This window comes from Sus scrofa, chromosome 16, assembly GCF_000003025.6.
Source record: "Sus scrofa isolate TJ Tabasco breed Duroc chromosome 16, Sscrofa11.1, whole genome shotgun sequence".
NCBI lineage: Eukaryota > Metazoa > Chordata > Mammalia > Artiodactyla > Suidae > Sus > Sus scrofa.
In genome coordinates this window covers 64,262,261-64,289,713 of record NC_010458.4, presented here as the reverse complement: position 1 = coordinate 64,289,713, position 27,453 = coordinate 64,262,261, and the positions used below count along the sequence as shown (strand labels likewise).

The 27,453-nt window shown below is 37.4% G+C and overlaps 1 protein-coding gene across 1 annotated transcript in view; it reads right to left on the bottom strand.

Annotated features, from left to right (window-relative positions):
* The window catches only part of RNF145 (ring finger protein 145), a 62,342-nt gene that overhangs the window by 24,400 nt on the left and 10,489 nt on the right, over positions 1–27,453 (bottom strand). The window contains exons 3-4 of the mRNA XM_021077056.1: positions 23,029–23,137; positions 7,662–7,753 (exon numbers count right to left, since the gene is read on the bottom strand). Of these exons, the coding sequence (XP_020932715.1) occupies positions 7,662–7,753; positions 23,029–23,137 (201 nt within the window). The remainder of the gene's footprint in view (positions 1–7,661; positions 7,754–23,028; positions 23,138–27,453) is intronic.

The following is a 27,453-nucleotide window of genomic DNA, read 5'->3' as shown; positions in this document are numbered from 1 at the left end:
TAATATTTTCTTAGTCTAAGTTTCTGAAAGGGATTACTGAGCCAGACGAAACATTTTTTATGGCTTCTGACACACACTGTCAATTGCCCTCAGAAAAAAAACACCCAGTGTACAGGGTCCCCATTTTCCCACTGACTTGCCAGCAGTAAAAATAATTTAAGAAAGGGAAGGACAAGGAATTAACATTACCAATAAATCTATAAAAGCTTTTGCAATGATTTGGTGAAATGCTTGTTCACATCCTTTGCTCATTCTTATGCTGGGATCTGTAGCCTTGTGTTGTTTGATCAAGATATGAATCTCCTTTGCCATGTGCCTGTATTTTCCCAATGTGTCACTGGAATATTTTAATAACTTTTTTCCCTTATAGTAGGGAAATTTTTATTATAAAAAGTCAAGCCTATCAAGCTTTTCCTTAACTGTTTCCTACTTTCACTGCCATGGTTAATTACACTACTCCCCCAACTCAAGATTACACAAGTTATCACCTAAATTTTTTAGTATTCTTTGTTTAATAATTAATATACTTGGAAATTGTCTTAGAATATGATAAAAAATAAAGATCTAAGTTTGCTTCTCCAGATATGGAGTCAGTTGTCTCAAAACTAGCTATTGGAATCATCCAGTACTTTCTCTCTCTCTTTTTTCTTTTCCTTTTTTTGCTTTTTAGAACTGCACCTGTGAAATACGGAAGTTCCCAGGATAGGAGTCAAATCGGAGCTATAGCTGCCAGCCTATGCCCCAGTCACAACAACATGGGATCCGAGCCTCATCTGTGACCTACACCACAGCTCACAGCAATGGCGGATCCCTAACCCACTGAGCAAGGCCAGTGACCAAACCCACATCCTCATGAATACTAGTTGGATTTGCTTCCACTGCACCACAACAGGAACTCCTCATCCAGTTCTTTTTGAAATGCCACTTTAGTATTCTCCAAAATCTTTTGTATGTATTTGTGTCATACTTGCTATTTTTTTAGTGATCTACTCTGATGACAGTACCACACTACTCCATTTCTCTGACTGGACAAGTCTCCTTTAATTGCTCCTCTCAGAATTTCTCAGAAATTCTTAAACATGCTATCTTCCAAATTAATTTATAAATCAGTCATTTTCTTCCTTCTTGCCAATGAAAAGCAAAACAATATTTCTGTGTTCTATCTATATTGTTAGAAGAATACAAAAATGGAAGATCATTTATATACAAAGCTGAACATTTATTAACAATCTACTACGCTGTAACACATGTGGTATTTTATCCCACAAAGTATTATTATTTTTTTTTTAAGGGCCACACCCAAGGCATATGGAGGTTCCCAGGCTAGGGGTCCAAACAGAGCTGTAGCCACAAGCCTATGCCAGAGCCACAGCAACATGGGATCCAAGCCGCATCTAAGACCTACACCACAGCTCACGGCAAGACTGGATCCTTAACCCACTGAGTGAGGTCAGGGATCGAATCTGTGTCCTCATGGATCCTATTCAGATTTGTTGAGCTACGACAGCAACTCCCACAAAGTATTAATATTAGCCTTTAAAGAACTGATGTTCAAATCACATGAAAAACATTCATAAGGCATTTTAAAAAAAGAAGAAAACTCATGATAATAAAACTGAGACAAGTGGGCACCTAGTGATACAGGTCAACAAAATTTTAGGGGACAGAAAACAAAGATGTACAGGCAACTAAGTGTGGTTTTAGCCAGGCCACTACTCTTTCCCAACCCTGGGAAGAAGGCAGAAGTTTGCTCTCTGGAGATGCTGAAATAGGCTCCTGGATACCATGCATAGGCCAGGAGAGATGTGAGGTGCAGTGCCCCAAAGAAGAGATTATTATTATTAAAAATCTGCACCCAGAAAGATGAGATCTCTCTAGGTCTCTCAAACACTGCTGCCATGCTCACTGCCACCCAACTCTAGTCACTGAGACCAGCTTCCCCTAGAGGGGACAGAAAGATTCCTCCTTGGGTAAACTGACCAAGTCCAAATGAAAAGACCTATAAATATGCACACTTAGGAGTATCCTCAAAAACCTGAACACCAACCACAAAATACATTAGTTGGTAAGCTTTAACAAGGTTCCAATCAACAACTCAGTAACAGTTTAATACAAACGATCACACAAGGACCTCAGATATTTATGTAAAACTCTTGGTTTAGCAGCCTCGGATGGGGTCTAAGCATCACTATTCATAATTTGTTATTTAATATAACCAGGTGATTCTAATCCAGGCTTAAGAAACACTGCTGTCCCACATAAGATAAAGACCAAAACAAAAAGAAAAAAGATTTCAGGGGAAGTGAAGAAAATGCAAGGAACAAAAGAAAGCCTCAAAGTAAACAATATCTAAGAAATCTAAATGACTGTCACAAAGAAAACAAACTCCAGGATATTAAAAACAACAAAAGGGTTGGAAGATAAAGTTAAGAAATCTCAGAAAATAAAAGAGAAAGAGACATAAAGAAAATAGAAGAGTAAGTTATACAGTAGAAATTGGCACAACGTTTTGTAAATCAACTACACTAAGAAAGAAAGAAAGGGGAGTTCCCGTCGTGGCGCAGTGGTTAACGAATCCGACTAGGAACCATGAGGTTGCAGGTTCGATCCCTGCCCTTGCTCAGTGGGTTAACGATCCAGCGTTGCTGCGAGCTGTGGTGTAGGTCACAGATGCGGCTCGGATCCCGCGTTGCTGTGGCTCTGGCGTAGGCTGGCAGCTACGGCTCCGATTAGACCCCTAGCCTGGGAACCTCCATATGCCACGGGAGTAGCCTAAGAAATGGCAAAAAGAGCAAAAAAAGAAAAAAAGAAAGAAAGAAAATGAAAGAGAGAGAGAGAGAAAGAAATGAAGAAAGAAAAGAAAGTAAGTTAGGGGCTCAATATGGGAGGAAACTTATTCAATTAACAGGGTTTCCAGAAAGGAGCAAGAGAGAAAAGAGCATAGAGAAAATGATGGTGAGTTGAGAGAGGCCTCTGGGGACTGATACCTGAGAGTAGAGGGTTGTGGTGTGGAAAAGAGCTGATTTTCATCATAAAACTGTGGTATTTCTTGACTTTTAAAAGTAATTATACTTCTTTGATTAAAAAACTACCTAAAATGCCAAAAGAAATAAAAGTATTTATGGGAAATGCTTTAATACTAGGAATGATTAGGAATTTTCATTCTGGCATATTTTACTTTCACTGTACTCACAGCTACAATATTTAAATTTCCTTGTTCAGCATGATGTAAACTTCCTCTAAGCTCTGCAAATTCCCATAAGTCTAGGCCAGCACATTTAGTGTTCAGCCCTGATTACAGGCTTCATTTATCTACTTCACAGCAGAGTATGACTCACATGCTATGATTCTAAGAGAAGACTACTCCTGCTATTTAGGCAAAAGAAGGAAGGAGTTAGTGTTAGCGGGAATCTTTTCTACACTGCTCCCAAAGAATAGGAAGCTGTTTAACTGGACATGCTGATTCCAAACGGACAATTCTGAATAAATCAAAAAGAAAATGAACTCTTTGGATTTCAATATTCCACTATAAGAAATAACTCCAAGAAATCTGTAACCCTAAGAGTTGATGACATATTCAAATTACTTAGTTTTTCATTAAAAGCTCATTAGTGAAATTAAAGAAGAGGAACAGAAAGTTACTTTAAAGTCAAAGTCTAAAGAAAAATGCTGCTTAATAGTTCATGGATTTTATTTCCAATTAATTGAATCTTAGTTGAGTAAACACACTGTCATAACCACTGACAGGGAAAATCTAAGGAAATATACAGATTTATAATAAATTGCAACAATCACAACATAAAGAGAACACTTTATGAGTTTTCTAACCTAGCAAGTATTTTCATCCTTGGATGTTACCATTATGGAATACACCAACTCACAGAATAGAGCCACTAAGCGACATTATTTTGGAGCCCTACTGTCTATGAAGAAGAGTATTCTCCTGTACCTAAGGCAAGTTTCATAATTTTTCTAAACTTGCACAGGTTACAGCCTCAATCTAATAATAAACAAAACTTTGAAACTGATTTAAAGTTGTGGCTTTTCACCATCACATCCAAAAGAATAAAATACCTAGGAGTAAATCTACCTAAAGAGACAAAAGACCTGTACTCTGAAAACTATTATAAGACACTGATGAAAGAAATCAAAGATTCCATCCACAAATAGATGGAAAGACATACCATGCTCTTGGATTGGAAGAGTCAATATAATCAAAATGACTATACTGCCCAAGGCAATACACAGATTCAATGCAATCCCTATCAAATTACCAAGGACATTTTTCACAGAACTCAAAATATTTTCAAGTTTGTCTGGAAGCACAAAAGACCCAGAATAGCCAAAGCCTTCCTGAAAAAGAAAAATGGAGCTGGAGGAAACAGGCTCCCTGACTTCAAACTATACTACAAAGCAACAGTCATCAAAACCGTATGGTAGTGGCACAAAGACAGAAATATAGATCAGTGGAACAGGATCGAAAGCCCAGAATTACACCCACGCACCTACAGCCAACTGAATATACAATGGAGAAAAGACAGCCAGTTCAATAAGTTGTGCTGGGAAAACTGGACAGCCACGTGGAAAAGAATGAAATTAGAACACTCCCTAATGCCATACACAAAAATAAACTCCAAATGGATTAAGGATCTAGATAGAAGACCAGACACCATAAAACTCTTAGAGGAAAACACAGGCCAAACACTCTCTGACATAAACCACAGCAACATCTTCTCAGATCCACCTCTTAAAGTAATGACAGTAAAAACAAAAATAAACAAATGGGACCTAATCAAACTTAAAAGTTCCTGCACAGCAAAGGAAACCCTAAGCAAAACGAAAAGACAATCCACAGAATGGGGGAAAATCTTTGCAAATGAAGCGACTGACAAGGGATTAATCTCCAAAATTTATAAATACCTCCTACCGCTCAATACCAAAAAAACAAACAACCCCATCAAAAAATGGGCCAAATATCTAAACTCCAAAGAAGACATACAGATGGCCAAGAAACACGTGAAAAGATGTTCAACATCACTCATTATTAGAGACATGCAAATCAAAACCATGATGAGGTACCACCTTATACCAGCCAGAATGGCCATCATCCAAAAGTCTACAAATAATAAGTGCTGGAGAGGGTGTGGAGAAAAAGGAACCCTAGTACACTGTTGGTGGGATTGTAAATTGGTGCCACCACTGTGGAAAACAGTATGGAGATTCCTCAGAAAGCTAAAAATAGAACTACCATTTGATCTAGCAATCCCACTCCTGGGCATCTATCCAGAGAAAACCATGACTCACAAAGACACATGTTCTCCAATGTTCACTGCAGCACTATTTACAATAGCCAAGACATGGAAACCACCTAAATGTCCATCAACAGAGGAGTGGATCAAGAAGATGTGGTACATATACACAATGGAATATTACTCAGCCATTACCAGCATTTTTAGCAACATGGATGGACCTAGAAATGATCATGCTAAGTGAAGTCAGCCATACAATGCGATGCCAACATCAAATGCTTTCACTGACATGTGGAATCGGAAAAAAGGACAGCCTGAACTTCTTTGCAGAACAGATACTGACTCAAAGACCTTGAAAACCTTATGGTTTCCAAAGCCGACAGTTTGGGGGATGGGGGAAGCGCTGGGGTTGTGGGATGGAAATCCTATAAAACTGGATTGTGATGATCATTGTACAACTAAATATGTAATAAATTCATTAAGAAATAAAATAAAATAAAGTTGTGGCTTTTCCTCTACTCTAGCTCAGCCTCCTATGGCATCAGAGAAAAGCTACAATTGTGAGAGGGAGTGAAGAGGTTACAACAAACTTCTTCCTTTTTCTGCCAGCACAACCTCATGCTCTTCCTGACTGACTGAAGCGGGCAGAGAGTAAGGAGAAGGGGGAAATAGGGAACACTTACTCCACTAAGTTCTTAAAATAAGGTGTTGGTGCTCCCTGGAGTTGGAGCGTTTACAACAGATATCCTTCCTCTGGGGCATTTTTTAAGAATTCTTCTGACTGCTCCTATCACCATGGATCTCTCACCTGCAGTACCCTTGATGCTTGTTACATACCCTCCTCTGGCTGTTTTTGGTTCTTTCCTCAGCTCCTGGGAATCTGGAAATTCAATCCTTGTTAAATCTTCTCATCCTTTAAAGGGGCCTCCTGGAAGGACCTAAGGCAATCCCATAGACTCTTGGGGCCCTCATCTAGTCCACAGCAAACTAACATCCTTTGCCTACAAATATTAGATGATACAGAAGAATCCCACAAGACATTCTGACCCCATAGTCATAAACCCAAAGGCCAGTCAGCCCACTGTTGGCCTTTACATCAGATTGGAATTATAATAGTAACCATATATAATGTTTAATATTCTGGAAACATCATTTTATAAGGAAAAAGAAGGAAAATTAATTAACAGTATATTCTATTTAACCTAATATATCCCAATTGATCACATACATTCAATCTATATTAAAAAATTAACAACACATTTTGCATCTTTTTTGTATGAAGTTTGAGCAATCGCGTATTTTACACTACAGTACACCTTAATTTGGACTAGTCACATTTCAAGTGCTCATGAGCTACTTGTGGCTTGTTTCAAATGGTGCAGCTCTAGATTTTGCAGGCCTAAATCAGACACTAGTCTGCACTATCCCTTTTAAGCCACAAAAACCATGTGACTCTCCAAATGGTCCACCACTAACTTCCAAAATGTGACAGGCTGGGAAGGTATTCTGAGAAAACAGCTCTCTAGAGAAATCCTCCTTTAAACTCCAACATTCAAACTCTTAATAACCTCTGCATGGGTAAGTTTAATAATCACATACACGTTTTCTCTCACCTCCTTTTTTCCCACTCTGGCATGGCAGCGTCTGGAAATTCACTTTGGAATATATCTGCATGGTTAGTGTCCTAGCAAACACTTTTGTTTTAAACATCCCACTACCTGAATATTTCAATCATGTCTCAAGATTGTGCTGTTTCTGGCACTTTATTTTTACTATAGGATAACGGCTTTTAACAATAATAAACAACATTAAGACATTTTAGTCTTACAAAGTAATTATTAGCTTTATTTCAAAATTAATCTTCCCAAATACTTAAACAAAACACAAGCAAGTACAGGCTATATGAGATTACAAACATGTAAAATAAGAAACACCTATGTACGGGAGAAAAAGACTAATAAGAAAATATAACATTTGAGCTCCCATTGTGGCACACCGGAAACTAATCTGACTAATATCTATGAGGATGCAAGTTCAATCCCTGGCCTCGCTCAGTGGGTCGGGATATGGTACTGCCATGAGCTGCGGTGTAGGTCACAGATGCAGCTCGGATCCTAAGTTGCTGTGGCTGAGACGTAGACCGGCAGCTATAGCTCCGATTTGACACCTAGCCTGGGAACTTCCATATGCTGTAGATGCAGCCCTAGAAAGCAAAAAAAAAAAAAAAAAAAAAAAAAAAAAAAAGAAAGAAAGAAAGAAAATATAACATTTAACAATGGCTATATTTTGAAAGAGTCAAGAATAACTGAGTATTCCAATATTTTTTTGTATTGCATGTGCACCAATTTTATACCATAGTAATTAAGACTGGTTCATTCCTACCTACACTTTTCCTTTTTTTATAATACTTACCTATTAAGGCTGTGGTAAACCGATTCATGGACAGGGGTTCTAAATACATGGGTCCTTCATAGGCTGACTCCAGTTCACTCCGAACGTAGTCCCTAAATAAGTAAAATGGTTAGAACGTATTAGATACATTCCAAACACATACGGGAGAGAAGTAGCTAAAGCACAGTATTCTTATAAAAAGCACATTATGTTAATAACACTTCTCTCCCCATCTATACTTAGGAAAAATTTAGGTACCAAAAATTACAGAGGGATGGCCTTCATCTCCTTCTTCCATGGCTCTGGAAACAGAATTAACTGAAATTGAATTTTACTATGCAGAGAAGCAGCCAAAGCACCACTTCATGGGATTTTCTTTCTTCCCAAGGCCTTATTAAATAATTTATGCCCAGGAAAACACCAGCTGAGATGCCATCTCTCAACCCTATTACTTAATTGACAACACCTAATAATATTACATTAAATTTCCCCTCTTTTAGCTAGCTTCCACCATCCCTATCTTATTTTTTTCAAAGTTTTGTCTCCAATTATACTTAATTAGTTACAGGTAAAATCACAAAACTGACTTGTGGCAAGACGATCCTTAAAAAGTCATTTTTTTAATGCATTTTATTGAAGTATAGTTGATTAACAACATTGTGTTTCTAGTATACTGCAAAGTGATTCAGTTACACATACATATATTATTTTTCATATTCTCTCCTCTTATCGTTTATTACAGAATAGTGAATATATATAGTTCCCTGTGTTACATGGTAGGACCTTGATGTTTATCTATAACAGTTTGCATCTGCTAATCCCAAACTTCCAATCCATCCCTCTGCCGCCTCCTTGGCAACCACAAGTCTGTTCTGTCTGTCTGTGAATGTTTCTGTTTTGTAAACAGTTCATTTGTGTCCTATTTTAGATTCCACAACTAAATGATATCCTATGGTGTTTGTCTTTCTCTTTCTGAATTATTTCACATAGCATGATAATCTCTAGGTCCATCCATGTTGCTGCAAATGGCGTATGTCATTTTTTATGGCTGAGTATTGTTCACACACACACACAAATATCTTCTTCATTCATCTTCAGTGGACACTGAGGTTGTTTCCATGTCTTGGCTATTGTAGACAGTGCTGCTATGATCACTGGGGTGCATGCATCTTTTCAAAGATATAATTCTGTCTGGATACATGCCCAAGAGTGGTAGTGCTGATCATATAGTCCTACTTTTAGTTATCTGAGGAACCTCCATACTGTTCTCCACAGTGGCTGTGCCAATTTACATTCCCATCAACAGTGCAAAAGGGTTCCCTTTTCTCTCCACACCCTCTCCAGAATTTATAGTTTGCGGACTTTTTAATGATGACCATTCTGACTAGATAGTACCTCATTATAGTTTTGATCTGCTTTTCTCTAATAATTAGCCATGTGGAACATCTTTTCATGTGCCTGTTGGCCAGCTCTATGTCTTCTTTAGAAAAATGTCTATTTAGGTCTTCCACCTAGTTTTTGATTGGGTTGTTTTTCTGTCACTGAGTTGTTTAAGCTGTTTGTATATTTTGGAAAGTAATCCCTTGTTGTTCTCATCATTTGCAAATATTTTCTCCTAGTCTATACAATGTTCCTTCTTTTGCTTATGGTTTCCTTTGCTTTGCAAAAGCTTCTAAGTTTGATTAGACCCCATTTGTTTTATTTTTGCTTTTATTTTTATTGCCTAGGGAGACTGACCTAAGAAAACACTGGTACAATTTATGTCAGAGGATGCTGTGCCTATGCTCTCTTCTAGGAGTTTCACTGGGTCTTGTCTTAAGCTTAAGTCCTTTAAGCCATTTTGAGTTTACTTTTGTGTATGGTGTGACGATGGGTTCTAACTTCACTGATTTAGACACAGCTGTGTCCACTGCATATTCTTGCCTCCTCTTTGGAAGATTAATTGGCCAAAGGTGTATGGGTTTATTTCTGGGCTCTATTCTGTTCCACTGATCCATGTCTGCTTTTGTGCCAATATCACGCCTTTTTTATTACTGTAGCTTTGCAGTATTGCCTGAAGTCTGGGCAAGTTATACTCCCTGCTTTGTTTTTTTTCTTTGGGATTACTTTGGCAATTCTGGGTCTTTTATGGTTCCATATAAATTTGAGGATTATTTGTTCTAGTTCTGTAAAATACATCATGTGTAATTCAATAGGAATTTTATTAAATCTGTAGATTGCTTTGGGTAGTATGGCTATCTTAAACTTAATTCTTCAAATTCACGAGCATGGAATATCTTTCCATTTCTTCCAATTATTTGCAATTTCCTTTATTGTTTTGTAGTTCTCAGCATACAATTCTTTTACCTCGTTGATCAGGTTTATCCCTAAGTATTTTCTTTTCTGATGTGATTTTAAAAGGGATTAAAAACTGTCACTTTCAACTCTACAGGGAATCTATAATTAGAACTACAACATTTAAGTATGCTACAAATCTATTTTGAAATAAGTTTTTAATCAAATCTAATATTCCATTTTAAATATAACTGACTTAACATTGATTAGTGAGAAATAACATGATTTAAGTAGTGGCCAAAGAGCCTTTACACTCGGAGAAAACAGAATTTTTAGGGCAGAGGCAAGAAGCAGAGGAAGACATAATTTAAATTATTATCAATAAGTTTCATGGTAACAGAACACAGTTGTCTTAAGTTATTCAGACATCAAAGTATGGAAATTTGTGTAAATAAATTCTGCTTTTTTTTCAACTGCTGAATGCTTTATTCCTTGTGCTTCAAAACAGTTCAAATGTTTCCAGTAATGCTGGAAAACTCATATGACTATATTTACTTTTTCCATGAAACTACTTCCTATTAGGCAATCAAGCTGAATTCCTTTAGCATAACAGCCAAACAAGAAATGACCCTTACATAATAAGCAGGAAAGTATTGCCAAAAATCAAAATTAAAAACTAAGATAAAAATTTTAAAGCAGTTTTGGGAATGATTATTTAGAAAAAAAAAATCAATGAATGACTAGGCTTCTTGAGTGATTTAGCAATTCTCCTCTATCACTCTATAATATTTCCAACAAATAATGTATTAGCAGTCTCTACTGAAAGAGAAGACCAAATTCTTAAGAGGAATGATTCTAATGCAGTGGTTGTCAATCAGGAGTTGAAACCTGTTTTAAAGTAGAGAGAGACAAATGCTACAGAGGTGCAAATTACATAGGTTAGTAGAAGAAACCATCAATATAGTCATTATATATTATATAGTTTTAGGATAGAAAGCTAAAGAATTAAGAGAATTATGAAGTTTCATTATAAAATACACATAAATACCACTTGTGTTTACAAAATCTTTGAAAATGCTATTAAAGAAACAGATTTACATTTAAAAGAGATCAAACTCTGAGTCCTAGTACTATCTAAGCCTTTAAAACCAAATAATTTCTTTTTGGCCATAGCATATCCCTCTCAAACAGATCTAGTTTAATAAGAGGCCAGGGACAACATATAAAGACAGAAAGCTTGCTGCTTGCCAGGGGCTGAGGGGAGGGAAATTGGAAATAAGTATTTAAGGGTACCAGCTTTTATTGTGGGGTAATAAAAACATTTTGGAATTAGTGATAACGGTTAGTTGCACAACATTTTGAACATATTATGCCACTGAACTGTTCACTCTAAAAGGTTAATTTTGTTATGTTAATTTCACCTCAATAATTAAAAAAAAAAAAAAAAAAGGCAGGGGTGGAGCCTACAAGAGAACTATCCCCAAGGGGAAAAATAAAAACGTGACCCAAAAGGACCTCAGTTCCAGGAGCTCTCCCATGTGAGGGCCAAGGGGAGAAGAGGGCAGCGTTGGGTTCCCTGTCATGTTTTCTCTCACATGTTTGCTTTTGTCACCTAATTATTGGTGTTTCACGAATCCAACAAGGAACCATGAGGTTTCGGATTCGATCCCTGGCCTCGCTCAGTGGGTTAAGGACCTGGCGTTGCCATGAGCTGTGTGGTAGGTTGCAGATGTGGCTCAGATCTGGCTTTGCTGTGGCTCTGGCATAGGCTGGCAGCTACAGCTCCCATTAGACCCCTAGCCCCATATGCCCCGGGTACAGCCCTAAAAGGACAAAAGACAAAAAATAATAATAATAAATAATTATCGGTGTTTCATAATAAAATTCAGAAAAGTCAACATTATCGAGAATCTCTTATTGCTGAAGCATTTGTTAAATGTTCTGCTTTACTGCCTAGCCTACTGTAGTTTACTCTGGTTTTTTTTTAAAGGGTCGCACCCAATGTGGACGTTCCCAGGCTAGGGGGAACTTCAGAATTGGAGCTGTAGCTGCTGGCCGACACCACAGCCACTCAAACACCAGATCTGAGCCAGGACTGGGATATAAGACACAGCTCACAGCAACGCCTCAACCTCATGGATGCTGGTCTAGTCTAGTTCATTATTTTTGGCTGCATCCAGGGCATGCAGAAGTTCCTGGGCCAGGGATCAGATGGAACCTGCACCACAGCAGAGCAACCAGAGCTACGGCAGTGACAAGCCCGGATCCTTAACTCACTAAATCCACCAGGGAATGCCAGTTTACTCTCTTTTTTAAAAGTCTTTTGTTTTTATTTAGTCCCTTACCTTAAAGTCTAATTTCACATAACAAAACTTCTAAAGCAAATTAACATTCTCCATACTTTAACCCAAAGAGAACTTGCTAAAAATATGTTGCCAGCACACTGCTATGCTCTGGGAATACTGAAGCAGACAAGAAAGACATAGCTGCTGTTAGGATGAAGCTTACAAACCAGGAGGGGAGCTATATATTAAACAAATGCTTATCCTAACAATTATTTAATTACAACTGTGACAAACGCTGTTATGAAAAAATAGAGAATGATGATTTTTTAAATTTTTATTTTTATGTCAACAGCTCTATTTATTTAAAAACTATTTTCATTATCTTTACTTCTAGATTCATACTTTTCCATTAAGCTAGTTCTTTTTGCATTTTATTTTACCTATTTTTACCTTATTTTACCTCCCACCTACTTCATAGGGTCATTACAAAGGGTTTAATGCAACAACTTCCTTGTCTTTATTCTACCCTATATTTCTCTGTTGTTGTTGGTTTTATAAGTCTCCTCTTAACTTTCTAATTCTTTTTATAACTACCTTTTAGTTCTTCTGCACTTTTCATATTTCATTACTCCGTAATTTGCTGAGACTATAGGACACTAAGGGACATCTACATTTTAGAATCATCATCAACCTTTAGGCTTTAAGAACAACACCCTGATGTTAAAGTTCCCTGCCCCCAAGCGCTCCCTCCTCTGTGACCCTAGGAATAGGTCTCTCTCAAAGCTGCAACCTCCCCCAGGACTGCCCAGCTTAAGCCACTGGATCAGTCATCCCACCACAGACATTAACATCTTCCCTGGGTACTTTAGAGCCTCTCTCCTTTGCTCAACTCCCGTCTCTCAAGACCATCTTCAGCATCTCTCTGTTTGGATGACTCATAATAAGCCCCATCTCAGGAAAGACAGCTGGGCCTAGAAAGCCTGCAGGCCTCTTTGGACCCACTGAGCTTGGCCTGCCAGAACGAGGGCAGTGATTTTGGTGAAGGCTAAACAACTTGTCTTGCCAAGCAGCCACTACTCTACTGTCCCTTCTGAGAGAACAATCTAGGCACTGCATTCCAAACTATACAGAAAAATTGGGAGGCGGGGCATCAACAAAGATCTCTAAGTTATGTATACTGTCAGAGGATCTCATGCTGGCAATGAAAACTTTTGGTTACTCAGTCTTAACAGAGTGGGTCACAGACAACATTAAACACACACACAGACAAGAAAATAAGTCTAAAAAGGACCCAGAGAAGGAATTATTCAAATAATGAGTCATTTTAAGCCAAAATTTAGTCCAAGGAAAGAGCCATGAATTTCCAATTTTTAACAGAATTTTCTAACTATTTTAAGACTGAATCACATGAGATGTTCAAAAGTAGTATCAGAATTTTTCAATTTAGAAGATTTAAATAGTAGAATGTATTAAGCTGGTCAGAGGCAAGAATTCCTTCCTTCCACTAGTAACTGGGAAAAAACCTCCTTCTTAAACCCCTCTTTTCATTTGAGCAATTTCTGCAATGCTGACAATCAACCCTGAGTACCAATAAGCTAAACACTTTGAAAATCCACTTATCTACATCCCCTACGGTAGTCTACTCTCTTTCCACTGTAACTGTTTGGGGGCATAAGGAATGTGTAAGATACATAAAAAGAGCCCCCAGGGACAGGTTCCAAATTCTTATTATAAAGAGAAGCATACAAGTTATAATAATAATAATAAAAATAAAATAATAATGAGTTCCTGTCGTGGCACAGTGGAAACTAATCCAACTAGGAACCATGAGATTGTGGGTTCAATCCCTGGCCTCACTCAGTGGGTTAAGGATCCAGCATTGCTGTGAGCTGTGGTGTAGGTCACAGACATGGCTCAGATCTGATGTTGCTGTGACTGTGGCGTAGGCCTGTGGCTATAGCTCCGACTGGACCCCTAGCCTGGGAACCTCCATATGCCGCAGGTGTCACCCAAAAAAGCAAATTAAAAATAAATAAATAAATAAATAAATAAAACCTAGAGGCTTATTAATTCATCAACTGATTGACGACCTTTATTTCTCATAGTCTCTTAAGCAACCTGGCTGAGTCACCGAACAACCTAGGAACAGTCTGTACATTCTGGTCACTTGAAGTTTTCAAACACTATTAATTACAAAGAAATTTAATCATTTCTACACAGAACAAAGTGGTGAGACTTCCAAGTTATCTTTCACAACATGTGCAAACAAAAGGCTCTGCTCAATTTAAGAGATCCTAGATATGGAGAGGTTCAAACACGAGTACCTACCACACTCTCAGCACTGTGCTAGCAACTCAACAGTTCGTTTCCCCAGGGTCTCATTATTTAAATCTCCTCTGCCACACTGCCACCCTGTTTCTCTCTTCAGCTTCTTCCTGACCACCTACTAAACATTTAGTACCTAGACCTGATAATGCTCAAAAGAAGAAAACACATAGCACACCAAAATGGGTCAATTTTATCCCTGTCAAAATTAAAAGTTGAGTATATAATGATAAAATTCATTTCACAATGCCTTTACCTAATAAGCAGCAGTTCTCAACTGAGGAAAATTTTGTTCCCCAGGAAAAAACATTTGGCAATTAGGGACACTTTCTGGTTTCACAATTGTGGGGAAGGGATGCTCTGTGATCAGTGAGCAGAGACATGGTATCATCAACATCCCAGAATGCCTCACAGCAAAGAATGAAAGAAACCCTCATCTACAGCTTTGAATTTTACAAGCGTTCATAAAATGAAGAACTAGTTACCTGTATCCGACACATACATAACTCTTGGAATAGTTTTACTTGAAATCATAGCTACATACCCAAAACAAGGATGAAAAAGAATATACTTGCATCGTTTACAGCCCATGGGCTCTTAAGTCATATACATACAAAACTGATATATAGGTTCATAAAACCAACAATAAAACAAGGAATTTAAGAATAATGAAGTCTAAAAATTTTAGAGGAAAACACTTAACCTTGATGTAAAACCATGACAATATTCTCAAAGAAATGGTCATGTCAGTTAGGTTTTTCTTTTTTTCCCTATAATTTGGATTGTCTCAATTTTAAAGTAGGATTGGTACTGGAAAATATATTCCTTAGATAACTCAAAATGAAAAGCATAGTTTAGAATTTTGAGAATTAAAGACCCTGACATTTATCAAATTCTTATGAATTCAATTAGAATATTAATATTAAATGTTCATGCTACATTAACTGAGCCTACGGATTTTCTATAAAGTTTAAGTCTTCTGAATTGCAGGGTATATCCACTTTATAGACATATTTGTTTTTATTCACTTAAGGAAAATCAGCTTCATTATGTGAGTAAAGGCATACCTTGGAGATACTGTGGGTTCAGTTCCAGACTACCACAATAAAGTATCACAATAAAGAGAATCACAAGAATTTTTTGCTTTCCCAGAGCACATACAAGTAATGATTACATTATACCGTAGTCTACTAAGTATGCAATAGCATTATGTCTAAAAGAAATGTACATACCTAAATTTAAAAATACTCTGTTGCTAAAATATGCTAACCATCATCTAAGCCTTCAGCGAGTCAATCTTTTTGTTGGTGGAGGTCTTGCCTTGATCTTGATGGCTGCTGACTGATCACGGTCATGGTTGCTAAAGACTGGGGTGATTGTGGCCATTTCTTAAAATTAAGACAACAATGAAGTTTGCCTCGCTGAAGGACTCTGGCTTCCAAGAAGGATTTCTCTGTAGCATGCAATGCTGTTTGACAGCATTTTACCCACAGTACGACTTCTTTCAAAATTAGAATCAATTCTCTCAAAATCCTGCCCCTGCTTTATAAATAAGTTTATACAATATATAATATTCTAAATCCTTCTGCTGTCATTTCAACCATCCTCAAAGTGCCTTCACCAGGAGTAGATGCCGTCTCGAAAAAACATATTCTGTGCTCATTCATAGGAAGCAACCTATCAAAGTGTTGGGAGACTGCAACAATTCAGTCACATCTTCAGGTCCCACTTCTAATTCTAATTTTCTTGCTATCTCTACCACATCTACAGTGATTCCCTCCAGTGAAGACCTGAACCCCTCAAAGTCATCTATGAGGGCTGGACTCATCATCTTCCAACCTCCTCTTAAAGTTGATTTTTAGACCTCTTTCCATGAATCACAAATGTTCGTAATAGTAGAATGGTGAATCCTTTCCAGAAGGTTTTCAATTTATTTACTTTGCCCAGATCCATCGGATGAATCATTACCTATGGTAGCTATAGTCTTAACGGGATGTATTTCTTACATGATAAAACACAAAAATCAAAATCAAAATTACCCCTTGATACCATGGGCTGCAGAAAAGATGCTATGCAGGTTTTGTGGTTCCATTTATAGAACACAGAGTAGATTTTAGCATAATTCTTAAGAGTCATAGGATTTTCATAATGAGCACTGGCTTCAACTTAAGAGTCACTAGCTGCATTAGCCTCTAAGAGAGTTAGCCCGTCCTTTGAAGATCTGAAGCCAGGCATTGACTGCTCTTCGCTATAAAAGTTCTAGACTGGATCTTTTTCCAAAATAACACTGTTTTGTCTATACTGAAAATCTATTCTTTAGTGTAGCCACCTTCATGAATATACCAAATTTTATGTGTGTGTGTGTGTGTGTGTATATATATATATATCTCATCTTCTGCATAACTTGCAGCAGCTTCGAAACCAGTACTTGCTGCTTCATCTTCATGTTATGGAGATGGTTTCTTTCCTTAAACCTCAAGGACCAACCTGTGCTAGCTTCAAATTTTTCTTGGGCAGCTTTCTTACCTCTTTCAATCTTCACAGAATTGAAGAGAATTAGGGCCTTGCTCTGGGTTAGCTTTGGTTTAAGGTCATGTTGTGGCTGGTTTGGTCTTCTCTCTAGACCACTAAAACGTTACCCATATCAGCAATAAAACTATTTTGCTCTCTCTTCATGTGTTCACTGAAGTATCACCTTACTTTCCTTCAAGAACTCTTCTTTTACATTAACAAGTGGGCTAAATGGCACAGGAGGCCTAGTTTTCCTCCTATCTCAGCTTTCTTTTTTTTTTTCCGTCTTCTTAGGGCCACACCCGTGGCATACGAAGTTCCCAGGCTAGAGGTCTAATCGGAGCTACAGATGCTGGCCAAAGCCATGCCAGATCCAAGCCGAGTCTGCATCCTGCACCACAGCTCACAGCAACACCAGATCCTTAACCCACTGAGCAAGGCGAGAGGTCAAACCCATGTCCTCATGGATACTAGTCAGGTTCATTAACCCCTGAGCCACAACGTAAACTCCTATCTCAGCTTTCTACATGCCTTCCCCATTAAGCTTAATTATCTAGCCTTTGATTTAAAGTGAGAGACATGTAACTCTTCCTTTCACTTGAACACTTGGAGGCCACTATAGGGTTATTGGCTTAATTTCAACATTGTTGTGTCTTAGGAGATAGGGAGGCCCAGGGAGAGGGAGAGAGATGGGGAAAAAGCCAGGCAATGAAGCAGTCACAACAAACCATCTATTAAGTTTGACATCTTATATGAGTGCAGTTTGTGGCACCCTCAAACAATTAAAACAGTAACATCAAAGATCACTGAACACAGATCACCATAACAAATATAACAATGATGATGAAAAAGTTTGAAATACTGTGAGAATTACCAGAATGTGACACATGACATGAAGTGAGCGAATGCTTAGAAAAATGACACCAAAAGACCTGCTCAATGCACAGTGGCCACAAAACCTTGAATTTGTAAAAAAAAAAAAAAAAAAAAAAAAAAAAATGCAGTAAGGCAAAGCCTAATAAAACAAGTATGCCTATACATGTATTAAAGGAAAAAATAGACCCAGCTTTTTAAGAGTTTATGAAATGTTCAATATTTGCAAACATCTTTTTCTACAGCCAATTTCTGAAGTACCAAATTAATTATTTACATTATCCAGGTATTAATTTTCCTTCTCAGGACAATACCACCCTCTACCTTGATAAAACTAGAGTGGAGTGAATGCTGGAAAGTATTTGTAAATCAAATAATTGCTGGAGTTCCCATCGTGGCTCAGTGGTTAATGAATCCGACTAGGAACCAGGAGGTTGTGGGTTCAATCCGGGCATCGCTCAGTGGGTTGAGGATCTGGCATTGCCATGAGCTGTGGTGTAGGCTGCAGACAAGAATAGGATCCCGAGTTGCTGTGGCTCTGGCGCAGGCCGGCAGCTACAGCTCTGATTGGACCCCTAGCCTGGGAACCTCCATATGCTGCAAAAGCGGCCCAAAAAATGGCAAAAAGACAAAATAATAATAATAATAATAATAGCAGCTAATGGACTGGTGTCCAGAATAAAAAATCCCTACAACTCATTCTTTTTTAAAGATAAATAACCCAATTATATAATAGGCAAAGGATCTGAATACACATTTCTACAAGAGAAATTTACAAATGGTTAATGAACACAAGAAAAGATGCTCAATATCATTAGCTATCAGAGACATGCAAGTCAAAAGCACAATGAAATATCACTCCACAGTTACTATGATAATTATACTAAAAAAGACAGATAACAACAAGTATTAGCAAGGATGCAGAGAAATGAACCCTCATATGCTGCTGGAGGAAATGTAATATTGCAGCCACTTTAGAAAAGCTTAAACATAGATACTATGTGATCCAGCAATTCCACTCCAAGATATTGGCCTCCCCCCTAAAAAATTTTGTCCACAAAAAAATAACTACTATTCACAATATTATTCCTAACAACCAAAAAAGCAGAAACAACTCAAATATCCATCATTAATAAAATGATGAATGCATTAATAAAATTTGGTATATTCATACAACAGAATATGATTTGGACAGAAAAATAAAAGTACAGACACAAGCTACAACACAGATGAACCTTGAAAATATTCTAAGTAAAATACGCCAGGAACAAAAGGACCACATATATACAACTCAATGTATATGAAACATCCAAAATAAGCCACTCCCTAAAGACAGAAAAGATACTGACATGTGCATAGGGCTGGGGGAAGGGATTGGTAGGAAATGCAGAGGAACTGCTGACAGGTACAGGGTTTCTTTTTGGAGTGATGAAATGTTCTAAAATCAATGAATGTACTCAAACCCATGAGCTGTATACTTTAAATAGGTATGTGAATTTTATCTTAATACCGTTGGTTTTTTTTAAGATACTTGGTTATGAAGCTGCCACATGATCGCTTCTCGGCCTTTTGGCTAAGATCAAGCGTGCAGCTGCCACATGAAACCTGAACTATTACATTTTAAAACTAAAAAATTCAGTCTTAACATTCTATAAATGAGACATTCAAGACTCAATATTTATTAAATGTGACATTTTGTTAATAATTCATGGATAACAGATCTTTGCTAGCCTTTTTTGAGAGGGCACCAAACAGTGTAAATTATACTAAGATGAGAAACACTAAAATATGCCCTATCTTGACATTTGTTAATTTACTATCAAAACTAACTTCCTAAGATAGATATTGTCTTACCTCACAGTTTCAAAGAAACAACTTGCCAAAGCAACACATTTACTACATAGGAAAACTATTTCATACCCTACTGATCTTAAAACTAATTTTCTTTCCACTAACCATGCTACCTCCCTAAGAGGACTAAACTAGGAATCAGAAAACCTGAATTCAGATAAAAGTCTAGGACCATCCCTTCCTAGCAGTTTGCCCATTTGAGTTTTTTCATTTGTAAATCCCAAAGGATTATAATAAGGATTAAAATGAAATAAAAAGCAAGAAATGTTTTTGCACACTGTCAAACTTTAATATAATTCTTTTTACTGTTTAAAATAAGTAAAATGTCCTGATAATGAAAATAAACTATAAACACTGGAAAAAACATTCCCATAAACTAAAAGTAAAAAAGCTGAAATTGTCAAAGAGAAATAAACGATTAGGAAAAGGCTTTTCTTTATCTCTGACACTGTCAGGGTCCCCTTTATCCCTCCATAACAATTGTGAACTCGCTAGAAAAGCCTAGATGATAATACCACAGATAAAAATAGAGTGACATGGTTTCAGCCGTCACTACATCACTAAACCATATGGAAACCGAAAAACTGTAAGGTGAAAGTGCAGGTTCGTTGTTTTTTCACCCAGAATTATACTAACAAATAAAGGTAACAACTTTAACGGTTCTACCATCAACTCTGAGATTTCTTCAGCTGATCACCAAACTCCCATCAATTCTAAAAAGCTATCGTCATACAGCTATACCATGGAATGCTCTGCCATGAAAAAAAAACATTTTTTGAAATCTAATGACACAGGAAAATGCTCACAAAACACTGCTACACAATAAAAGCAAGACATAAGAAAGTTGGTTAAAATTCTCTGAGCATTTACGTCATGTGTCAGACACTGTGCTTAGTTTTTTACATGCTTAATCTTAACTGAATCTTTACAACAGTCCTTGAAGAAACTATCAGCATTTTATGGAGTGAAAAAGCTGAGACATATCTTTCTGATAAGTGATCCTAAGGTTACAGAGCAGTAAATAAGGAACATGGAATTTGAAACTATCCAATCACCCAGCCATTTTCCCAAAACACATAGACTTTTTAGGTGCTGAGGCACTCATTTACACACTAGAATGGTGACTCAGGAGCCCACACTAGATACTCCCTAGATATCATTTCTGTTTAAAATGAATACATTAAAATAAGGAAGTGTCTCCACCTTGACCTTGTGCTCAGATTCAGAGGTAGCTGAGGAAGGCCAGAGGAATAGACTGTGTCAAGGTTTGGGACTGGGGGTCCTGAATGGGAGGATACCATGTGGTCTGACTCATGCTGATCCTTGGACTCTAGACTAGACTCTGTGGAGAAAAATGCTACAAGTGGTTTCCGTAAAGGAGGCTAGGATACCAGGACATACTTGTGTGACACAAAATTAGAAAAGTCATTGTCTACACTTTAAAGCAGCTTGATTTAAATCACTGTGACAATTACTAGAAATGCAGCACTACTTTTGCAGCCCCATATTTTGCAATTCTGACATTGGAGGACATAACCCTGGACAAGGACAGCAGCAGAAGTTAAAGACGCCACCTCCAGGTACCATTTTAAGCAAAGGAAATCAACCAGACAGGAACAGAGGAGAGTTACGTGTGAGAAGATTGAGTTTCTAGGAAATACTCTGAAGACTTCCAGAAATAATTAGATGAAATAAGGAGGTGCTGCTTCAACAAGAGAGGCCGAGAGTCAGTGATTATTAGTAATTTTTACTCTTTTGTATCCACTGAAGTGGTGAAAACTTGAAGGTATTAGAAAACTTAAACATGAGAACTTTAACGGGTTATCTCTGAGTGGTATAATTTCAGGTGATTGCTACTGCCTTTAAACTGTCTGTATTTCTCAAAAACTATCTACGGTGAACAGTATAATTTTATAATCGGGACGGGGGTGGGGCGGTAGGTTTTTAAAAAGTCATCCATTCAATTCTAGTAATATAAAAATTCTATTTCTAAGATTAAATTTCAAACCTACACCAAAATCTGTGTTTAAAACCTCTAGACAATTATATCTGGCTATATATGCAAAGTAACTGTCACTCTTCTAACTTCGAGTATATTTTATTTCAGTTATACATTTCGATCAAAATAAAGGAAATATTATACATGCAAATATATTCTACCCCATTATATTTATTGTATGGCTTTTGGTTCACCTGTACTTTAATATTCTATTTCAAAGCAGAAGTTCATATTCATTGGTAGACCAGAGTCTTAAAATTTAAAACCAGCAGACCAAGACAAACAGATAATACCTCACAAGAAGCAGATGTTCTGAGCTCTACAATTTACCTCATGAAATAAAAACTAATATCAATCATCCACCATATCCATGGTTGCACCTTTTGCTGATTTTCAAGCATCATATACTGACTTCCTAAATGATGAAAGTAATAAAGTCTATAATCATTAAACAGTTCCTACAGCCTGTCTTTGGAAATTCTTTTCTCAGGTACTATAGAAAAGCTCATGAGTATATTTATAAGCATAGCCCTTAGGCCTATTTCTATTAAGATTGCTTTTAAAAACAGAAATAAAATTTGAGGTATAATGCCAGTTAGTAATTCTTAATTAATATGATAATATTTATTTGCTTTCTTTTAAAAATCTTTGTTGACAAAAATGTTTACATATTTATATCATTTTCACATTATTTAAGTTTCTATTTTTTGTTTCCATTTATATACACTGTTCATAAATTTATTATTTTTATTAGCAATTCAACATTCTACCATATTGGTGTCATCATAATGACAAATCTCCTTGAGGCATGTGACTTACATCTGGTTTTTCACAATTATTAGTAGAGATATGAAAATCCTATGTGATAACATTTCTTTAGAAAACAAGTATCAAAAAACCAGTTCTGAATACCTACCAGAGCCTCAGCTTCTTAGCAGTGTCCATGAAAAGTATTTTATTGGTAAAGGGAAAAAAAAAAATTTTTTTTTTTAAGGGCTGCACCCTCAGATCATATGGAAGTTCCCAGGCTAGACGTCAAATCAGAGCTATACCTGCCAGCCTACACCACAGCCACAGCAACATGGGATTGCAGCCACGTCTGTGATCTACACCGCAGCTCACAGCAATGCCGGATCCCTGAGCAAGGCCAGGGATCAAACCCATGTCCTCATTAATACCAGTCATATTAGATTCTGCTGCGCTACAATGGGAACTCCAAAGGAAAATTTTAAATTTAGTCATACATTTCAAAAATGGGTCACATTCTTACCTGGAGATTTGATGTCCAGCATAGAGGAGCAGGGCAGTCAAAAAATATAGGTAAAGCTGAACCAGATGCTGCCTGGGCAAGGTTAGTAGCACAACACTTAAGATATAACCTGTAGTAGAAATTAAGAGAGATATAAATAAAATACAATTCTAATTTAGTTTCCTAATTAATTACACTAATATAAAGAGCTTGAGATAAATTACTTTCCAATTAGGTTTCAACAACTCTGGGGTTTTTTTTACTTCACTACCAAAGTAAGTTTAGTATAGTAAAATCACTGTGGATGTTTCTATTGAAAATATAAGGCATTTTTCACTTCCTTTGTAGATTTTTCTACTTTATAATTGAATACATCACATAAAGGTACAATAGGATTCCTCTCATGTAGTTTTCCTTGTCTCCCTCTTTCTTCCACACCAATCCTCTCATTCTCTGGTCCCAGAGGAAGAGTGCCCTACTGTCCATCTCTGCAACCGCCCTCTCCGTGAGACTCGGATTTACTTTTCCAACTCCGAAAGACCCTCTATCTCCTCTATCTCCCATCATTCCCCTGACACCACCCTTACCTCTCTTTTCAAAGGACCTGCAGGGCTCTTCCCTCCGGTGTGAAAGAAAAACTTCTCTCCACCCTGATTTCTCCTTTCCCTATTACCAATTCTTCTCATTCCACTGACAAATGGAAACTATCTATACCGATGCCTCTATTGTCTAACTATCTATTATTCCCTCTTCACTCTATACAACCTTAAATCCTCTATGAACCCCCTTTACCCTTCCACTCAAAAGAACCTGGAAGCCAACAACTACTTACTTGCCAAATCTAAAACATCCTGTTTATCACTGTCCCAGCATATTCCTTGGCTCTGTGACATGGATTTCATTTTACCCTCTAAATCCTCCCTCTACTTTTCTTTTCACCCTCTCAAATGAACAGAGGTAATTTAGTCCCTAAGCAACTTCTTTTCTCTATATAAAGTATCTACTTCAAAGATCTATTTTGTTGCTTCAAATATACGTTTCCAGATGATACAACAGTTCTGAGAGCAAAAAACTTACTGCTGTTAAGTAGACATCTCATAGCCCATGATGCCTGAGATAACAGTCCACCTAAATGTTCTCATACACAATGAGTACAAACTGAGCACCCTTCCTCCTCACGTGACAAGCTAACTCACCTCGCCTTCTTTCCCTCTAAATTCCATTCTCTCTCACTCAAATCTGACTCATGTGTTATCACCCAGTCCTGCTGAGTCTTCCTCAACAGGCCTCTCATGTTACCCCTCCTTTCCAGTCCCTATGCCCCATCCCAATCCACTCTGTAACACACGAACATACTAAATTCTATTGTTCTTTCAGACTCACTCCATCCTTATCCAACCTATTCTTTGTTACCAAGGTAATATCCCCCAAAACATCACTTTCATTTAGACAATTCCCTTGCTGTGAAACAAAAGTTCTGAACCTCTCAGTGTAGCATTCTATGTCTTGCAATATCTGGTCCCAGTTTTTTTTCCTTTTATGAATGAGTCTGTATGAGGGCAGAGACCTCTTCTTATGCTGAATCGATCATGCTTAAAGCTAAAGAAACAGGGGTAGTGTGCTAGGGACTGAAGAGGAAGAATCCAGATTTCCCACACATCCTAACTTCAAGAACAACCCAGCAGAAGCCGTTTTTATTTACTTTTCATTACTTAAAATAATTTCCCCAACTTATTTTGTTAATCTCTATCTAATAGGACTTTGAAGTATTTCAAAGGATGTTTATTATATTTAGGAAGCATTTTTAGTGTTTGTGGCCAGAGGATTTTCTAATCAGTCTATTGCATGAAATCTTTCCTTAAATTCTCTGACTTTTAATGAACTATTATTTTCCTTTCTAGATATTTTTAGTGCTCCCTTTTTCTGCACATCTCATAAAATCAGCTCCCAAATCCTCTAGATTGAACATATTCATTTCATTCATTCAATTATTCAGTCATTCAACCATTATGATAGTAAAAGTATGATACAATATTGGTGCTCTAATAAACAAACATTAGAAGGGCTACAGTTAAGTAATTACGTTTGACCTGGACCTCAAAGGGTAAATGGATCTTTACCAGGCTAACAAAAGGGAGGAAATTTCTAAGAAAAGAGAACAGCAGGTCCTAAAACCATAAAAGCACAAAGAATATTTTAGGAAACAGTAAATCCTATAGGCTAGACTAGATTTTGGTGTAAAAAGAAAAAATCCTGGGAGGGTACTGGGAGATGATGCTGATAGGACTGGTGGCTAAAGCTTCAATATAAAGACATACACGATAATGAGTTTAGCCTGGGCTAATGTTCTCAAATCCTGTAAATACATTTAGGTGAAGTATGAAAACAAAAAATAATGGAGTTCCCACAGTGGCTCATCGGGTTAAGAACCTGATGTAGTCCCCATGAGGATATGGTTCAATTCCGGGCCTTGCTCAGTGGGTTAAGGATTCTGCATTGCCACAAGCCGCAGCATAAGTCATAGATTTAGCTTGGATCCGGTGTTGATACAGCTGTAGTGTAGGCCAATAGCTGCAGCTCCAATTCGACCCCTAGCCTGGGAGGGAGCTTCCATATGCTGCAGGTACGGTGGTAAAAAAGAAAACAACAAAAACCCTATGGCTCACCTTTACTCTCATTTTCCCATTCCAGGGAAAGAATAACTCTGTGATAATAAAATATATCACACAAGAAGATTTTTGAGAAATTATGAATAATTATGGCGATGTACGAGCAGTAAGAATAAATCATCTGAACTACAATAAACAGTTGACCCTTGAACAATGCAGGGTTTAGGAGCACCAACCCCCCTCACAGTAGAAAACTCTAGTATAGCGTCATAGTCGGACCTCTCTATCTGCAGTTCCATATCCATGGATTTAACCAACTGCAGACTGTGGTACTGTAGTATTATTTACTGAAAAAAAAAAACACATGTATAAGTGGACCTGCACAGTTAAGGGTCAACTGTATAATAATCTAATTATCTGAAAAATACAAAACTACTGCTGATGCAAATATGCATCACTATGCACTCTACAGGATTTACAAAAAAAAAAAAAAAAAAAAAAAACACAACCATCTAAATTGACAAGTGAGGCTAACCCAAAAGTAATTTATAATTAAAAAGCAAGAGCTGGAGCATTTAAAAATGATGACCTGATGAATCTTCCTAACAAAATATAGGAATTTCTTCTATTTAAGGGTTATTTTAGTAGTGGGGAAAAAATGAGGACATGGATTAAAACAGCAGCTTTAGGAGTTTTCATTGTGATACTGTGGAACAAATCTGACTAGCATCCATGAGGATGTGGGTTCTATCGCTGGCCTCACTCAGTGGGTCAGGGATCTGGTGTTGCCATGAACTGTGTTGTAGGTCGCAGACAATGGCTCACATCCCACATTGCTATGGCTGTGGCGTAGGCAAGCAGCTGTAGCTCCAATTCGACCCCTAGCCTGGGAACCTCCACATGCCATGAGTACAGCCCTAAAAGGCAAAAAATAAATAAAATAGCAGCTTTAAGTAAGGAGTTGGCAGGATCAGCCATGAGATATGTATTTAAATAGATCTTATTGGTAGTCTACTGGTGAGTAGTTGAGAACAAGGAAATAAAGACTGTTCTGATGTTCTTTCTAGCTTGGGTAATTGAGCAGATGGCTTTGCTATTAAGATAGGAAATACATAAAGAGGAACAGGTTTGAGATAAAGATGATGAATTCAGTGACTGATAGTAAGTGGAGGTGTCTATTGAATATTCAGGTGGAGTTATCTAACGGTAGTTAGAATTCCTTTATTCAGCATCAGGCACTAGTTAGGTGCTGGGGATACTACTATAATAGACAACCCCATTCCTACCTTAAAGGAGCTAAAAATCTAGTAAGGAAGACAGATGAGTACAGGGACCCCCAGAACACCGCACAATAAGTGGAGGTATGAACTAAATACCACAGGATGGAAGAGGAGGAACACTACCGAAGCAGTGAGGAGATCAAGATCTGCAGCCCAAACTATGTGCTTTTCACACAAACAACAAAAGATTTTGTGAATACCAACACTAAAGAAATCCAAAGAAAAAACACAGCAAAAGAGTCAGAAGGAATGCTAAGTTAAAAGAATCCAGAAATATTTTCAATAGAGAGGAAGTGGTCAACAGCTTCATGAAAATAATGCAGAACAGGGAAACGAAGTTTGAGTTTTACATTTTCAGTCACTAACAACTTTAGTAATTGCAGTTTCAAGAGAAGTCATATCCACTCTTTCCTTCGCAACTTCTACCATGCTAGCTCTGCCTCTCATTACATCTCACCTAAAATCCCAATGGGTCTTCTTACCTCCAGTTTCTCCCCTCCCCAATCCATCACCCTATGCAACACTTCCTAATCAATCTCTAAGACGCAGCTCAGATT